The sequence below is a fragment of the Morone saxatilis genome, unplaced genomic scaffold, assembly GCF_004916995.1.
Source record: "Morone saxatilis isolate NCDOM2014 unplaced genomic scaffold, NCSU_SB_2.0 Contig23, whole genome shotgun sequence".
NCBI classification, from domain to species: domain Eukaryota; kingdom Metazoa; phylum Chordata; class Actinopteri; family Moronidae; genus Morone; species Morone saxatilis.
The window spans coordinates 10,367,943-10,386,794 of record NW_023339796.1 but is presented as its reverse complement, the minus strand read 5'-3'; the positions used below and the strand labels follow the sequence as shown (position 1 = coordinate 10,386,794).

The 18,852-nt window shown below is 40.0% G+C and overlaps 1 protein-coding gene across 1 annotated transcript in view; it reads right to left on the bottom strand.

The window, feature by feature from the left end:
* The window catches only part of cacna1eb (calcium channel, voltage-dependent, R type, alpha 1E subunit b), a 50,761-nt gene that overhangs the window by 13,514 nt on the left and 18,395 nt on the right, over positions 1 to 18,852 (bottom strand). Inside the window, exons 4-24 of the mRNA XM_035671360.1 lie at positions 17,763 to 17,866; positions 17,338 to 17,496; positions 15,800 to 15,990; positions 15,599 to 15,702; positions 15,408 to 15,523; positions 13,887 to 13,940; positions 12,989 to 13,069; positions 12,624 to 12,833; positions 12,363 to 12,475; positions 11,637 to 11,749; positions 11,374 to 11,505; positions 11,007 to 11,076; positions 10,474 to 10,591; positions 8,929 to 8,996; positions 8,735 to 8,802; positions 5,339 to 6,097; positions 4,191 to 4,471; positions 3,824 to 3,950; positions 3,608 to 3,737; positions 1,073 to 1,132; positions 812 to 918 (exon numbers count right to left, since the gene is read on the bottom strand). Of these exons, the coding sequence (XP_035527253.1) occupies positions 812 to 918; positions 1,073 to 1,132; positions 3,608 to 3,737; positions 3,824 to 3,950; positions 4,191 to 4,471; positions 5,339 to 6,097; positions 8,735 to 8,802; positions 8,929 to 8,996; positions 10,474 to 10,591; positions 11,007 to 11,076; positions 11,374 to 11,505; positions 11,637 to 11,749; positions 12,363 to 12,475; positions 12,624 to 12,833; positions 12,989 to 13,069; positions 13,887 to 13,940; positions 15,408 to 15,523; positions 15,599 to 15,702; positions 15,800 to 15,990; positions 17,338 to 17,496; positions 17,763 to 17,866 (3,165 nt within the window). The remainder of the gene's footprint in view (positions 1 to 811; positions 919 to 1,072; positions 1,133 to 3,607; positions 3,738 to 3,823; positions 3,951 to 4,190; positions 4,472 to 5,338; positions 6,098 to 8,734; positions 8,803 to 8,928; positions 8,997 to 10,473; positions 10,592 to 11,006; positions 11,077 to 11,373; positions 11,506 to 11,636; positions 11,750 to 12,362; positions 12,476 to 12,623; positions 12,834 to 12,988; positions 13,070 to 13,886; positions 13,941 to 15,407; positions 15,524 to 15,598; positions 15,703 to 15,799; positions 15,991 to 17,337; positions 17,497 to 17,762; positions 17,867 to 18,852) is intronic.

Genomic DNA, 18,852 nt, shown 5'->3' with positions numbered 1-18,852 from the left:
AGTAAAGTTTCATTTTGATTTTAAACTGAGATACACACAAGAGTGTCTTATTGTTTCATCTTCATAATTTGAAGGTAAAAAGAATCAATTAGAGGACAGAAATGATTCATTAGAGTGCCCTAATTATCAAAGTTATACCCCTGATACCTGTCAGGCTGGTGAGATTTTAATCACAATGAATGAATGAAATAAACTGAATACAAAAGGGGAAAATCCGACACATGACAAAAAAGAAATATATGAGAAGCCAATGGGAGACGTTTACATTTAGTGTGACTGAAATTTTTACCCCATCACATTCCTGGTAGCCCAAACAGTGACACAATCCACAGGAACAACAGAGAAAAATTGATAAAGAGAGATACACCGTGAGCAAAGCTCAGAGGATCACAGCTATATTCACAACAGAGAAATTAACATACAATACAGTTCTCTACAGTACAACAAAAGGCACAAAAGGTTTAGTAAATTATTTGTCACACTGGGAATGACAACAGAAAGAGATACCATAGAGGCTTTTTAACATCAGTCATGACAGTCTCCATTTGTATAACCCCAAATTACACAGAAATCCATCTTTTCCTCTCGCTGTAGGACCATGGTGACAGTTAAATCTGAGTTACACACGGCACAGGACTATGCATGTCTCCACATTTGCAGTTTTTGAGCGGCCCAACATTTTTTTTGAAGCTTCAAAAAAAATTTGTCTTTGAAGCAAGGTTGTTTATAACAATACTGTATGCTCAGAAAACGGTTTGCTGCAGTGAGTCAGTCATTAGTCATCGGTAGGCAGCAATATATAGTGACTCACGTTAGAGCAAAGGCAATCAGAGCTCCCACCACCACAATGAAGTCCAGGAGGTTCCACATGTCTCGGAAATAAGAGCCATCGTGCAGAATGAGACCCTGGTCTATCATCTGGAGGACAAACATACACCCACACGGACGCGTAAAGTGAACAGAATCTATACACGCAGGACCCAAAAACCTCTGAGTAAATCACAAGCAAGTTAAATTCTTTAAAAGTGTGATTTGATGTTGTCAAAGCAGGGAAAATCTTTTAGTTACGCACCTTGATGATCATTTCAAAGGTGAACACTCCAGTGAAGACATAATCAAAATAACGGAGGACCTGGATAATTAACAAACATAAAAATATTCTTTAATAAAAACTACTTTTCTGAGGGTGCTGTGTACTGTTTGTGTGCCAAATGAATACTATACTCTTATTATTTTATACTGCATATGAATTATCATTGTATAAACACACATTTTATACTAACAGGAAATTATACAATACATCTATGGATATATAATGAATGAACATTACAAAGAGAACATAAATATCTTCTATCTAGGATTTGATACTTTTTTTTCTGGCTGTTTCACCACCAAACACAATTTATTTAAATCGTATTGCAGCTCCTTCATTTCATTTGTGTATTGTGTAAGAATAATATTCATCTACGACATAAACTCATATAAATTAACTATATTTAGTATGCATACTCCTGGTTTGAGTATCCTTTATTTTGCCACTTTTCACGGTATGGAGTATGGATCTGGGACAGTGGTACAGCTCCAAAGGAGTACATCAAACTCTTTGGTCCCATCCACCTTGATTTAAGAATGCAGCTGCCTTTAAATAAACCTTATAGGATGAATCACTGCATTTATAAGCAGTGTCACATTATACAAATATGCAAGGATGCTATAAGGACAGATGGATTAATCTGTCTAGCTGTAGATTCCTTGAATCACTTGGCAAATTAAGTGCTGTTCTGGTTGCACAGAAATACCTTAAAGGACCAGTGTGTAGTTGCAAATCGGTGTAATTGCAGATCACTACTACTGTGGCCTATTCAGGAGATTATACACTAATGAAAACATACCTATGAATATTATATTCCATTTCTGCTAATAGATACTCCTATATGTTACACACTGGACCTTTAAAGGGGATTTAGTTTAAAAATAACAGCCACAATCAGTACAGCAGAGACCAAGACATCTTGATTTTTAGTCCTAGTATGGGTCAAGCACAAAATTCATCTTTTGTTTGACCCCTGCCTGATAGAATCTCATGTGTAAAATCAGAGGAGTGCTCCTTTAAATTGTAACTTAACATCAGTATGAAAAGTTTGCAGCCAAGATCACTGATGGGTGGCGATCAGAAATGTGATCTGTTGCACCTGTGACCACACCCAAACAGGTGAAGTCCACCTGTACATCACTGCAGCAAGGTGAATATTAATCCACTGGATGTCAGCAAAGACAAGATTTTCAGAGGCTGTTAAGTTAATCTTTAAGTTCCTTTCTCCTTTTCTCCTTTAACAGCATTACAGTGACCAAATTATATTTTTTAAATATAACAATTTCCTTTCCAAACAATGTCCTAAATGATGTCCAATCAGGGTCTGTGATGATATTAGAAAAAAGCCGCCCCAAGGTCCAGAAATGACTGGAGTACGTAGATGGTGTAGAACATATGTAACTTTGTGGATTTGTACTCTGTCTCTCTCTCAGACTAAAGCCAAACACAGTGTTCACTTTACTAGTTTGTGCTTATTTGGTCACTCTTGACACTTTTCATGATACTGAGTCGTGAAAAGCTGTGAAAAACAAACTGCACTGCTATTTCCCAGGCAAAGCTGCCGATTCTCACCTTGTATGTGCGTGAAACCAAATGTGTCACGACACATTGTTGCTGACAGTGTTGTGTCAACTTCAGATCAAAACCTGAAAGCTAAAATTTCCTCAGTAGTTTTCTTAGAATAAGTAAGTTCTTATTATTCTTTTAGTCTTATGGAAATAATTGCTTCCTTAAGGATAAATGCCTGTAAAAGATTAACCTAAACTCATTGGCCTTTTACATTTGCCTATGGTCAGTGTAGCACCATCAGATTGTTCTGTGTGATAACTGATTGTAAGCCTTTGTAGACTAATTTAAGATTGCTGAATAAATCAGTTGACACTTCAGACATCCACTGCTTATTTAAGGCATCAGTGCGCGACAGTCAGACGTTACTTCATGCAGTGATTAGGCAGCTGTGTGGAGAAAGTAAGCACAGTCTCCCTCTGTGTGTTTGTTGTGCTTGAACTCTGTCCTCTTCATGGTCTCTATGGTGGAGAGGAGGTTGTGTGGCTCAAGTCTGTTTAGCGACACAAATCTAAATTCTTCATATATGTTTACGATCCGTCTATGATTTCATTATCCTGACTGTCCATACTGTAATTATACTGTGTCGGTCTATTCTCTACATGTCCTGGAAGAGGGATCCTTCCCCTGTTGCTCTTTCTGTCTTTCTTTTTTCTTATTAAATGTTAAATAGGGCGAAGTTTTTCCTTCCAAATTAAGCGTCTGTTTTATGCTATACAGATTGTAAAGCCCTTGAGGTACATGTGTGAAATAAAATTAACTTGACTGAACTTCTCTCTTTGATATGCCCTGTCACTTTTTCTATATACAAACAAGTTCAACACTATGAATGGCTTTGTGGAGAGACTGTGCTTTGTACTGGCTTTTAACATGTTGTACAAACTAGTTTGTTTCGAGCTAACTCCTCGGTCATATAGACACATTAGGAGAGGCGTATTTTGATCTCACCTTGTTTCTGTCTGAATTGGTACACACTGGGTCCTCAGCAGCCAGTGCAATGCTGCTCGCCACGATTACAAGGAGGATGGTCATTTCAAAGTAGCGCAGGGTGACCACATAGTGACAGATCCTCCTGATGCTGCGGATAAACCAAGGGGAAGATGTTTAATTGTTGGTTGGTGAAAGAGTGTACAGAGAATTTGTGACCATTTTGTAGCATCTTACGGGTTGGAGGCTTTGAAGATGAACATGCTGTCTGGAGCTACACGTTTGGGAGGAGTAGGAGGGTCCTCTTCCTCTGTCTCCTCGTCTCTCTGGTCAGAGTTGTAAGCCTCCAATTCTTTACTGTTCACTAAATCCCAGACAGAGGTGTGGAGAAGGGAAGAAATGTTTTAGCTGTACATGAACAGCTATGACGGGGAAACAGTGTGAGTCACCGGCACAATGGATTCATCAGACTCCAAAAGCGGTCCTCTTATCAGGTGTCAGAAACACCTACACAAGGTGACGTAGAGTGATAGTGACACTAAATCCCACTCTGTGATGCACAGTAAAGGAGTGTGACTGCAGTGAGAATTGATCACAGTGCTACCTGTCATGGGTGTGAGCTCCAGCAGCGGTTGTGCAGACATTTCAATCGCCACACTTCCCTCCAGGTTGGACTTGTTACGTTTGATGGAGACCTGCCGGCTCTCAGACTCGATGGCCCTCACAGTGAACTCTGTGGCCTCTAAGGCGGGCTCCACTGGGATGTTTTGGCATAGGGGCTCGTACTGCTCTGTTTGCCCACCTCCATCCTGCTCGGACCAGGTACAGTCCAGCAGCTGCTCACACTGAGGAGGGTCAGGAATGTCGTCACCGGGCAAAGCAGCTCTGACATGGGGAAGAAAAGATCACTGAGCTCCGAACAATAATGCATAGATAAGCTATGGCATTTGTACCATCCTTTTCTTGTTGTGTAATTATTTGATAAACATTCATTTAATCGGGAATTATCCTGGATAAGTCCACATTTTTTCAAGTCTGTCTTAAAACAACACTCACGTGCCAATATGTACATTTCAAGGTTGTTGTGGTCGTTCCCTTTTCTCCATATTGGCTATGAAGAGATCACTTCCTAATGTGATTCTAATAGAAGAGATATGGGACAAAATCCACAGTCCCCGTTTTGAACTCCAAAGTTCCAATGAAGCAACATGAGGCCTATTTAGACAGAACAAATGGATATCTATGAAGTTACTCTCTTTTCAGCATTAACTCCCTCTTTGTGTGACTAACACTGTCCATGGAAACAAAAAGGTGGGATTTAGTACTGAACAGTAACTTTGAAAAATATACACTTTATCTAACCCAGACTTCTGAAGCTTCGTAAAATAGGGGGTGGATTGTGGATTTTGTTCCCCATTGCAGGGATCTCTTCTCAGCCAGCAGCTAAAAACTTCTTCAGTGCACAGATGGGCACGTGAAAAAGGTTTTGAGACAGACTTAAAACATGTAAATCTATACCTTAAAAAACAGAGAGATGACAAAGTGCATTTATTTTTTATCCAGTGACATTTCAGTTAAAATGGCCTTCAACAGATAATTACATACAATGAGAAAAGGTAAAATACACAATATACAAGGTATAAAAATAAGGTAAGTAGTAAGTAAAATGCTAAGAGCTCATGAGAAGGTGTTGAACCTTATAATTCCTCCTTGGAAATGTCTTCATTAAGGGATAAATTAGAACAGCCTTACCTTCTACAGTCTTCTCCAACTTCTGCATATGGGTTGATGATGCATGTCCCACAATCCACTGACCCTCCTTCTCCTTCTCTCTCCTCTTTTTCTTCCTTCTCTTCCCTCTCATCCAGTATCTTCCTCTCCTGGCTGAGCGACCGTCTGACTAGTGGCACCTCGTGTGGAGACTGGGTACAGTCCAGACTCTTGGCTTCAGGACGAGCTTCGCGGTGACGGTGCCGCCTGTGTCGCGCCCCTTCGTCCAGCCCCTGACTGGGTCTGAACTTGCGGGCCATCCTGTGCCTGCCCCCGCCTGTGGTCCGGTGGTTAGCTCCCCCTGTTTTCTCCTCACTAAGGTTGACCAGAGGCTCAGCATCTGGAGGCTCAGGCATGGGGATTGAGATGGACATCGGGGGCTCAGGCAGGGGCATCCCCACAGACATTGGAGACTCGGGCAGATGAGCCGGGCTCACCTCTGGGGAAAGGGTGGTGGCGTGGTGGGTGGTGGTGGGAGTTTCGACTGTGTCCTCTGGGGGGCTGCTAAACAGCTCCTCTCTGCTCGCCATCTGGCGGCGTTTGCGTAGCTGGTTGGCTCTCTGCTCCCACACTGACATGTTAACCTTTCTCCTCCTCTCACGGCGGTTGGAGAAGGCGTTAGAGCTACTGAGGGGCTGTTCGTCTGCGGCCCCTATTGCACCCTCTGGCTCCTCCCCTGGAAAGTTTGGTCGGCCTCGGTGGATGGCTCGTTTCCTGTATAGGTAGGGTCTTCTCCTCCCGCTAAGGACCACATTATATTTTATCAATATGAAGCAGAAACAGGCCAAAATGTAAGGAATTAGTGACAAGAAACATCAAGACTAGTGTCCATTTAGCATACCAGTTATATAAAAGAATATTCAAACAAATAATCAATATAAATTAAAAAATTATAGTTGCAAGAAAAGGACAGACTTTTTCTGTGAATTTACAATGTTAGTTGATTAGTAACACAAAAAAAAAACTTTCCCATGGAAAAATTTGCAAAATACTTAAAGCTAAAAAATACAATTACATCCAAAAACTGAAAAGAAGATACCTGAGAGGTAGAGGACAGATCAACAGAAAAATAGAAGAAACAAAAACCACCACAACAAAAAAAGGTAAGGTGCAGGATTTAAGTAGAAACACAGTGTAACATCTAGAAAATAATCTCAATAATCGAGTAGGAAAAACTCAAGGGAGAAATTCTGTGAGACAGAGATGCATACAATTATACTTACTGGTATTCAGATTCTGTTGTTGTCCATGTAATCAATGAGTGATTATTTGAAAACAAGACATTAGTGTTTTACAACATACACAGAACATTTGTTGTGACACAGAACAAAATATGTAAAGTGGACGCAAAGTATAGGTGAAGGTTGTCCTGTTTATACAGATTTAGAGGGGACTGAAATCAGTACTTTCAGATTAATAATGTAGGGATTTTAATTAAAAACATAAAATATTATTCTCAATTTTTAAGGTTTAAATTAATTCCAAAGCTGGCAGAATGTCGCAATACACAACATTTTGTTCAGTGTCACATAACAGGCATAAAAACAAGACAACATGATGAAACCAGAAGAACACTGTTATACACATCAAAATCAGCATCTCGATAGCTGCAACACATACAAGACTAACATTCAAATATGTAACAGACAAATGATACATTCAGTGTCAGTGTTAGCCGTCATTGTACATAGGTGATTATTTGCCTTTTCTCTGCACATTGTGGAGTTAAATATTGTCTACATTTTGTGCCTTTTGTTCTCTGTGAAGCTCTTTGTAAGTTTGTTAAGAAACCTGCTGCACAAAAACGAAATTTCTTGTTATAATCGCATCATTTTAGGCAGTTTGAAGGACCAGGATTTTGCATGTTTAACGACCAATCATGTACACATTCATATTATTTAATAATAATAAAAATGCTTTATTCAAGTAGTTTCTGGTGTCTACCCAGCTTGCAGAGACTTAAAACATTTGAAATAAGTAATTCTTCACAGTGAACATTTAGTCGTTCATTCAAGGTGTTTTGGCAGTGCAGTTGTGAGCAGAAATTGTTTTAAAAACACTTTCTTATTGGTGTTATCGGGTGTTTTTGGGGACCTCCAACAATCAAAACTTAAAGATCTGATCCTATTTCACTTTCACACCTCTGGGTTGGATTTTCAAACAGCATGTAGCATGTGAAAGTTTTCTTTTTTAAAACAACCGTTGCACTCAAGCTCATTATCACGCGATGATAGAGAGGAAAAACATACACTGAGATGAATTACTTATGTCAAGTGAGATTGATTTTCATAGTACAAAAAACACATTTATCAATCTATAATCATATGTTTTGCAAAGTCTAGCTAGTAATGAAAATACCCAGAGGTGTAAAACGTGCAAAATAATGAGTACAGTCCTAATCAAGGCTGGTGTTCTGAATGAGACACTTCATGAGGCCCTGCAGTAGTCTTTAGCAGTAGCTGTTTTAGGAATCTGTCCGGGTCAGAATTGGCCCCTGATGTGTCATAGTTCTACAGTGTAGTTTTTTTTCCTCCCTACAATAACTCCATTCTCACAAAGGGCGACGCTGTTCAGGCCGAGTCATTCTAAGCCGGGAATCTTGGTCAAAACCTGACACACTCCAAAGTGTGCCTCCTCCCAGTAGAGTGACACATTGAGACTTCCCACTGTTTCCAACAATCTTTGAAAAATGCCTCCTGCCCTCCTCCTCCCAACTTACTGGATCATTAGACCTGTGGGAAAGCCACCAGGTCATCAGAATGAGTGACGAATTACTCTTATTATCAAAAGAGGCTGCCCATTACCAATCGCAGACCAAGATAATTACAGAGGGAGTTCAAGTAAAGCTGCTGAATCAATCTGTAAGGGGTCATGCTTTGAAAATCAGGCACATTCAGTAAACATTCAGAATCATTTTATCAATGCTGTAAACATGCCTTTCTTACTTTGCATTCACCATGCAGCTGAGGGATAGATTAAGCATTCACCAATTACACCTTCAGCTGGTTCTCAGAGTCCACAATCAATGGCACTGTGAAAATACTGGTCTTTTTAACTAGACCCTATTGATTTTTAAACACCTTCTCTCTTTTAACAGAAGTAGCATGATCAAATTCAGGACCACCACCAGTTCTCCCACAGCATCCATACTGTATCTTAAGTAAGCCTTAGTTTGTTTGATTCCACTACTTGAATCTGCTGCAAAGAGACAATTTGAGGAATCGTGATACATTTTCTGCCCAATCTGAATTTTCCGTTTGCTCATGAGGAGATCTGAGCTGAAAAACAGTCACAACTAAGAGCTACTTAAGAGCTGTGAAAGCGCTGGGTTTCTCATCCTACAACGGTAATTTTGTTAGCTGCCAGACAATAACTTACTCAGATATCAGGCCGTCTCTGCCTCTGGCATATCTCTGGTTGAAGAACTCCTCTTCCTCCTCTTCATCCTGATAAAAGACAAAATAAATACACACATTTAATAAACATGTATTAAATATTACACTTATTGAATGTGTGCACTACATCAATCAAAATATTTTATTGGAGAACATTGAGGTGAAAACAGCTCAAACCTTCGTCAGTTCCTGTGCGTTGGCCAGATTATCCACAGCGATGGCCAAGAAGACATTCAGCAGTGTGTCTGTCATAAAGGCAGTTAAGAAAAAAAACCTACCAGTTTGTGCTCTTTCTCCCTTTCATGGATGCATTAGAGTTTAAATGACAAAATAATCTCAATTCAAGCTCTATTTAATTGACTTTTGGGGCTTTTGATCGAATCTCACAGTCTTCATCAGCGAAGAGAGATCTCAAGTGTCATTATGTGACCTGAGTATGGATCATCAATTACAGTCGTAAATGTGAGGACGGATCGTAAGCAAACATGGTGTTCGGCGTCGGTTGTGAATGTCTTTCCACATCTTACTCCGGCTGTCCACTGATTCCTGATCGGTGACCTTTGACCCCTTCCCAGTCCTTGCTTTGATGCGGTTTTGGTCTGGTGTTCACAGCTGATGTCGGTTTCAGTGTTCATTCAGTGTTGTGTCAGGGTCCTTGAAGTTTCAGTGTATATATTTTCCCCCACAGTGTTCCCCATATACATACTATATAGCTAGTTCTATTTGCTGATGAAGACGATGATGTATGGTTGAAAGCTCATAGACCTTGAGTTGAGATTACTTTGTCACACAAAGCGATCCCAAGGTCAAGAATTAACTTTCATGCTCGGGCTAGGTGTTATAGTCAAAAACTTAAATCTTCACACCCAATTTACAATTTCAATCGATTTTTTTTCTTAAAAATCAAACTACAAAAGACAACCTATCTTTGGAAATGTGAAATTGAATCACTGGGGCCCTTTCTACTCATATGGTGTACCATGGGAAAATTATTCTACACATTCTCTGTGGATGAGTGACTTGAAGAGATTGGAGTTCGTCTTACAACATCGGTAGTTTAAATCTCGATTTTACAATTAGTCTTTTTCTGCATCATTTTAAAAATTTAAATTAATCAATTTCATCGATTTATTGCCCAGCTCTATTTCATGATCAGGATTTTTTAGTAAATGTCGCCCCTTGAATTACGTTCAGATGCAAACAAAAACACAGTATCTGAAACACTTTCAGAAAATGCATCATGGGAAGATTAAAATGAGAATGAAACGATATTTAATTTGGTTTACAGGAGCTTCTCGGAAAATCTGATTATGCAAGCATATTTTTACTCAAGGACTGTAATTTTGAGGTACGTGTATGTATTTCCATTTTTTGTTGCTTTATATTCACTCCACAACATTATCATACAGACATGGGAGTGCTTTTGAAACATGTAATCATTGTAAAAAATGTGATGTGAAGTATTTAAAATCACAAACAACATTAAATGTATGCAGCACCAACAACAATCCAGTAAAATAATATACAATTCTGTCATTCTGCTGCTATTTGGAGTATTTTTACTTTTGACTGTACATTTAGCTGGTAATGACTTTATACTTTTACTTATGAAGTACTCTTACACTGTGGTGCAATTACCTTCACTCAAGTAAAGGATCTGAATATTTCTTCCACCACTCACTCATAGCTCTCTGACCACTTTTGAAGGGTCGATAAGGATACAATTTCCAAACAGGGTGAGCACTATGAAGTAGATCGATGACCACATGCCAGACTGTACTCCGCCTTGCGAGCGAATCCCATTATACATCACCTCGTTCCAGTCCTCACCGGTCAAAATCTGTAGGCAAATGCACAGAATATTTTGCATGAATAATTACATTGATCATATTTGATTCAAGAGAACATTGGCCCTAAAAATACTTTAAACAAGGGAGACATTCCCTGTCTGCAAACCAGTGCAAGATATGGTATTAAAAATGGCAGCAAGACAAGTAATTACTATGTGTGCTGATCAAAACACTCTTTCACAGTGCCGTTGGTTTTGTAGCAGATCTGATGTGGATTCGTTCACGTTTCACTTGTCTGATATTCATGTGCGCATATGCGTGCATGGATGTGTGGGATGATAGCGGAGGAAGGGGGTGGAGAGCGAGTGAGCAGAGTTGTTTAATCTGCGCCTGGGGTGAGAAATATCCCAGGGTGCAATGTGTCATGGAGAGCAGGCAGAACGAGGGGATCTGTGGGAGCCAAACCTGAAACACTGTCATGATGGCAGCTGGAAATGTGTCAAAGTTGGTGGGAGTGTAATCTTCAAAGATGAACCTAGAGGGAAGGCAGATAGAAAGCAGGGTCAGATATGACCAAGGAAGAATAGGAGGAGGAAGAAGAGGAGGAGGAGTATGGAGAGCTATTTTCGTCCGGACATGTCATTTCCTCTCCTCTTCATCATAGAGACCATTGAAGAAACCGCTGTTTAGTTTGCAGGGTGTAGCTACTATTTCCATCAGATTAGACATGTAGGTTAAAATGTTCTATGAAAATCAAACAAAAACAGAGAGAAAAGTTGTCCTGGATAACTGCAAGGACTTCAGTTTTGACGTTTTTGAATGCTTTACTCACCTCCCTCCAAAGAGCTGCATCCCCAGCAGAGCGAACACCACAATGAAGAGAAAGAGAAGAAAAAGCAGGCTGATAATGGACTTCATGGAGCTCATGAGGGACACAACCAGGTTCCTGAGAGAGGCCCAGTATCTGACAGAAAGAAATCACAGACTTTTTGAAGAGAGCTGTGGAAAAATATACACACAAATTATGCTACAACCCAGGCCTATGAACTAAAAATGCACTGCTTTTCATTTGAACCATCTTGTTGTCCCACTTACTTGGTGATCTTGAAAATTCTCAGAAGTCGCAGCGCCCTCAGTACGCTGATCCCAAATGACATGCCAGGCCTGAAGAAGCCCCAAACCACCTCAAAGATGCTGCCGACAATTACCTGCACAAAATGTCACACCACAAATAACAAAGAATCATGTCCCGTAGGCTCCATCTGGAGTAAATGAGAGTAGATGTGAGCATTTTTTAAATACCCTCTCAAATCTATGTAGATAGATAGATAGATTGGATAAATAGATCCTAACCCTTTGTTGGACATATTAAGGATCAGAGATGACTAAGCCCCTATTGTGGCCTTCTCTAAACTGCTTGTTGGACAAGTTAAAAAGACATTATCACCATCTTTTTCTGTCCTATTTTCAAAATTGGACCATTCCACACTACTGTGTACATGTCTACAATTATACTACAATGTAAAGTGTTCCTCCCTCCTTTAATATATTTAATTCTACCTTAATATTTTAGGATATTTACGCATGTGGCAATTAAAGGCTGGTGTTAATGTATGTATGTGCTTATTACATTTGTGAGAAAGCTTTAGTTGCTGGTCTATAGAAATCTTTACTGCTTTACCGGTAATTAAGATAAACCAAATTCTTCATTTTGCACCAGAAATTAAACATTTTTCCTTTGAGATATAAAACAGAATTGCTCTGAGTCTGTTTTCTTTTCTAGTGTAATGTGGAGTCAAAACAAGAGATGAAGGACCTCACCCCACAGTCGAAGCAGTTGAAAGATGAATGGAAGTAGAGCCGGAAACCCAGACCATACATTTTCAAAAACATCTCCGCCAAAAATAGCCCCAGGAAAACAAACTCTGCATAGTCTAGAAAACAAAAAAAGCAGTTATATCAAAGGAAAAAGAGGCAGCTGTCTGCCAAAAACAATGCATTCATCGGACATGAATTGAATTGTAAGTAATCATTACGTATTAGTAGTAAAAATCAACATCAATCATAAAAATAAACACCCACAGAGGAAGATGGTCAGCCAGTCGGGCTGGTTGTGATGGACGATGGCCACACAGATGGTGTTGAGAGCCACAAGACTGAGCACCATCAAGTAGAAAGTGTCTGTCTTCACCATGCGACGGATGGAGATGCGCAACATGCGCTCTTTACGCCGCAGGTAGGCAGCGGGGCCACGCCGGCCACTGCGGAAGTTCATCCTCGAACGTGACATACCTGAGAGAGAAAGGTCGAGAATCACAGGAGAGAAACAGAGAAGTTCAAACACATGAAGGCAGGAGGGTGAGGACGATACATACAGAATGTAAGTGACTTAAGCAAAGAGTAAGCGACTAACGGAACAGGCTGAAATGTTAAAGTTCTTCACTCACTTGCAGTAGACGTGTCTGTAAACTTTTCGTCCCCTGGTGCTCCTCTCCGTGCACCAGTCTTCTTACTCGCTCTCTTTAGCACTAAAAATGTTTCAAAAAAACTTCATGAAATACTGAATTTTGTTAAATTTCAAATGGAAATGAAAATTAATTGAATAATAAATCAAGCTGTTCGGGACGATCGCCCTCGCTGCTCACTCATCAATTTCCTCATTTAATAGTTTAGTTTATGACTTAAATTTTGTTTTACTGCAAATTTTATCGTCTCCAGCAGTGCACGGCCATGACAAGTTGGAAACCTTGTTGAATTCCTATTTGTTCACATGCTGTATGTAAAGCAGGATTTCATCCATGCAGTTGGCATGAAGTAATGTATGTTTCAGGGTTTATTGCTGCCCACTGCAAGAAGGAAAAAAATATTCTTACATACTGATCTAACATCAGAACCTAAAATGGACTCATTCACATTATTACCTGGTTTCTTACACCATATTACAGCCCAATTAATAAAGCCAAACACAACGTGCATCCATTCTAGTCAGATTGCTGCTTCATTTTTATGTAAAAGCGACTCAAGAGGCCGACACGTTAAATTGCCAACATGTTTACATAACGAGGTGCACGTCTGAAAGGGGCTTTAGTTTCACTAGTGAGACATAACTGGTAATGTTAAATCAAGCATTAGTATTGTTGCCATGGTTACCAAAAAACTTGCACAATGACTTACAGTACAGAGGTGGTTAAACTGTTGACCGGAACAAAGTCAAGGAACAAGGACACGTTTCGATGTTAAAACAGTTAATTCAATCAGAGTATTTTCTGTGGCTATCATATAACACGTAATAATGACAGATACATGTGTAATTAGGCATTATTAGACTGAATTGTGTAAACTCACCATCTAACGGCGATCTCCCTGAACTTTTATTCTCCTCTGCAAGCATTACCTCCTCTGTAATACAATAAAACTGGAGGTTATACACAGACTCATTTGTTTTCATTAAGGCACAATTTAAATCACCAGACATGGAAATACACATCGCAGGCTTCCATTCTTTAAGATGTCTGCAAACATTTACAGGAACTGAGGTCAAACAAATGTGTGCTTAGAGAGGACAGTATGACCTTCCTTAGAGAAAGAGCTATTATTCTCTTTTATATTCTCTCAATATCTCCCCTTTCTCTCTCTCTCTTCCCACACTCACCCACATCCATGCACACATAAATATGCACTGCAGCTCTCTCACTCACACATGCATGTAAACACACACGCACACATGCACACAAATTTAAGTCAGTGAGTCAGTATCACCTTTTTCTCACCCTTTACTTGCGTGGGAGACTAGCAATGCAGCTTGCCATTACAGCACTGCGTGTGTATGCGTGTGTGTGTGTGTGTGTGTGTGCAACTCTACAGAGCTACTGCACTATAGGTCCAAAAAACTCTGAAAGCGTCTGTAGTTCGGTGATCACTTTACAAAATCAGCTAGAGAAAAAGACTGACCATTTAGCTGTTAAAGATTATTTAATGTAGGTCTTGATTCTGTCTCCGTCACAATCTGCTTCTGTCTCTCCTGTCCAGCCACATTTCCACTTTCCCAGGCCCTTCAGTGCTATTCTTCACTAATCAGCTGCCCTTGGACTTTCCCTGCTTTCCCCATCAGCTGACCGCCACACCCGACTGCACACCTGACACTTAACTGAACCATTCCCACTCACTCACTGCCAGATTGTCAGTGTTTCCTCTACATTAATACCTGTTTACCTGATACTTGGAACCCTGTCACCTGCACCTGCTTGCCTGCCTCATGGTCCTGTGAGCCTTGAATCTTATTTTTGTAAATAAATCAGTGACTAGGTTAACATGCACACTAATTTTCCATTATTATTTAAAAATGTCATATAAACAGCATTTTCCAATTAAGACGTGGGATATACCAATATTATTCAGGGTGTAGGAGGATTCTTTAGACATGAATACAGTGTAACCGGAATATGCGTCTCATTTGGGGTTTTTACTGCAGTTTGCGACACACAGCCACTCACCTGTTTATGGTCAGCTCTGTGCGCTGTAAACAAACCAACTAGCCAACAGTTTGCAATGCTGTGTGGTAGAACTGCATGCACAAAAGAAAACGGTCGACCACGTCTGTCTGTCTGACGTTAAACATTCATTGACAGTAGCAGAAAAACATCTGGATCCAAAATGCACAAAGTGGGACTGACATCATTGCTCATGAGTTGAATTTAGAGGAAGTCCAGGTGATGAAGTGATTAGAGCAACTCTTCAATAACTACAAGATCACAGGTTCACTCAATAGTAATCATGTGGGTCCATCACTCACTCCCTGTAAAGCCTAACGTAACTAAATAAACAAGTGTGTGTCTGCAGATGTGAAGTTGTTCTGCTGCCCAGTACCTGCCCTGTCTATCCAGGCTCGGTAGCCGTTTAGTTCTCGTTCCACCTGCTGCTGGCGACGCAGCTTCATGAAGGCCCGCCTGTTCTCCACCCTCTCCCTCTCCTTGGCAAATTCTCTGAAGAGGGGAGAATTAAAAACTGCCGTCATGATGCATAATGCAGACAGAAACACCAATGTTACAGGAACTCACCCCGACAAGACACCCAACACCAGGTTCAGCACAAAGAACGAGCCAATAATGATGAGAGGAATGAAGTATATCCAGTTCCATGTGGGACCCAAGGCATCGTTGGTCTGAAATCCATAGCATTCATTCATTATTACAGATCTACAACAACATCATGCAGTTTTTACTTTATTTGTTTTAGCAGAGCTGAACTCCTGAGCTCACGTTATAGAGAACGGCCGTCCATCCCTCCATGGTAATACACTGGAAGACGGTGAGCACAGCAAACAGGATGTTGTCAAACTGCGTGATGCCGTCATTGGGTCCGATCCAGGTGTCGTTGCATTCGTACCTCTCTGGACACTTCCTCACTCCGCAGGCAAATGCCAACTCTGACGAGTCAACAGTCTCATTGTCTATGAAAAAAAGAATCATATAGTAACTGTTCGGGTCTTTTGTTGATCGATCCATATAAATAATGTCCACACTTATAAACTAATATTCTATTCAACCTCTGTCTCCCCTGTGGCTACTATTGATTATTTAAAGGTCCAGTGTGCAGGATCTGTTATGTCACTTTAAACCACAACTTGTTCTTTTTACACTTATACATATAACTTGTTCATTCTTGAAGCCGACTATGTTACAGAGCTAGGCTAGCTGTTCCTTCCTGTTTCCAGTCTTTATGCTAAGCTAAGCTAATTGGTTGCTAGCTATAACTTCATGTTGCACTGTATGACCATTTTCACTGGATGTCACCACATTTAATGACTTGTCATAGATTGTATAGATCGTGCTTGTTGCTAAACAACTTAATAAGCAATGATTTCAAATTATGTATTCTGTGTAGATGACAAACACATTTTTAAGCCCCCTTCCACTTAAAAATGAGTTTTACGTATTGTTACTTCACTTGGATGTTTGAACTTCACTGTGCAGAATGATTTTTGTTTTGCTCAACTTAAACACATGTATGGACAAGCAGGATTGGTCCAGTATGCAACTTACAAAAGTGTAAAGTGAAAACTTGAAACTGTCTTGCAACCCTAGTGGTTTAGACAATTAAATAGAACTTTTTGTGAAGAAAAAAAACCCCATATCAGACACAAATTATTATTCAACGCAGAGTATCTTTTTTTATCTGCTCTAAATACTATGAACTTATTCAGGTTTTATATCTCAATTCATCTTTGAGTTTTGTTGGTCAATGACAGTAAATGCTATGGTGTGGCGTGTGATTACAGAGTAGTTGTTGACTAATTGAGCAGTAGCTAAATCAGCCAGCAACAACTCTAATAATACCTCTGAGCTCGCTGCTACTGTAATCTATGAAAGCCTCAGGTTCTCAAACAAAGATGTTCACACCCTCTGTTTGAGAACAATGAGTAAACCACACATTCAGTATACCTGCTGGTAAAGCCAATAGAAGTAAGCTAAAAACAAAGCACGACAATAATTTTCTAAATGCACTGGTGTTGTGATAAAACACAGGCGCACCTTAGGTCAGGAGGTACCCACAGATGGTGAGATGGTCAAGCCAAAATCCTTAAACACACACCAACTGCTGAATATTATAATACCTTCCTAGAGTTAAAACTAGAGGGTGAAAACTTTGGTAAAACACAGTTCCTTAACTATTTACTTTCACACTGTTTAAAAATGAAATATTAATATATATTAATATCAAACAAAAGCGCACATGTTGTGTGGACTGCCCTCTCTGTTTACAACAGATAGACTGTCAGCGGTGTGCGGGACCGTACCGAGGATGTCGACAGACGGCAGGCAGGTGTGGTGAAGCTTCCCGCTGTAGAACTCCAGACCGATGATGGCAAACATGAGGATGGCGAAGAACAAGAGAAGGCCGATCTGGAGCAGCGGGATCATGGCCTTCATGATGGACTTGAGGACAATCTGCAGACCTAAAAGTATTCACAAAGAAAAATCCCGTTCAAGAATAATGCTGTGTTGGTCAGTGAAATATACACCATCTTAAATTGTACGTGAATAACATGACTTTCTACCATCACAGTGATGGCTGTTGTGTCTAAATTTATAAATACTGATATATACATTCTTAAACAATTTGATTTGTCAACTCAACAAATGGTAATCATTTGTTATATACAGTATTATACCAGTTTGTTTGACCCTACAGTGCAGGATTAGAGGTCAGTAACTGACTCACTGGGGATCCCGGAGACAAGTTTGAGAGGTCTCAGCACTCGCACAGCCCTCAAGGTCCGAAGGTCGACTGGGATGTTCATGTGGGCACCAGCAGTGGCCAGGATCCTGATGGACAACACACACACACACACACACAACACACACACACACACGTATATATATAGGTATATATATATATACAGTATACATGATTCAGAGGTATTTTTCACTGTAGGACTGTTGTGCAAACAATACTTTGTTATATTTATTTTATTATTTTGTTAAGACAGTTAAATTAATAGACATTACTTGTAATGGCCTGAAAAGTAAAAAGACATCTGGGTTAAAATAGAGAAAATACAACAGGGACATATTAAGAGAAAAAAAAACATCCATTAGTAGCTAAATCGGGTGCAAAGCTTCTCTTTCCTCGTTTGTCTGTGGTGTCTGACAAATTTAATGACAAAAATAGGTAAAAGTTTTGAAGATGAGTCATTTTAGGGCAAAGAAATAAACTGATTTGATGATATCCAGCGGTGCAGTATATCCATATAGTGTAGCAGACTTGCATGGTGAGAGACAAAGAACGCACAGCCACATACACCTGGCAGGCATCTCTACTCACATCCACCCACGCACACACTGATATCCCTCCACCTACACACAAACACTGAAAAACAGCATCAGGAGCGACCGACAGGCAATCTCTTACCAACGTGCACCAGAAATCACATCTGAATGTCTTCTCGTAGCAATGGCAAAAGCAGGTTTAGTGTTATTTGTTTAAATAATGTTACAACTAACAATACGCAAGTGCTGTGTTTGGCTACATTTTGTAGCTCCCGTCAATATCAACCAAGCCAATGTGATGAGCCGTAATCATTAATGCTTTCACTGATGACAGGGTCAATATCCACTGCTAATTTGCTAAGTAATATTCTAACTGAGTTGTGAAAATTATCCTAGAAATCATAATTATTTCCCAGATTTGTATCTCTCTGTCTGTTACACACAGAGATACAAATATACAAACTCATAAAATCTTTGGCCAGTGTTAGGAAGTGTGGGGGAGGGTATATGTGTATGTGTATATGAGTTTGTGTGTGTGTGTG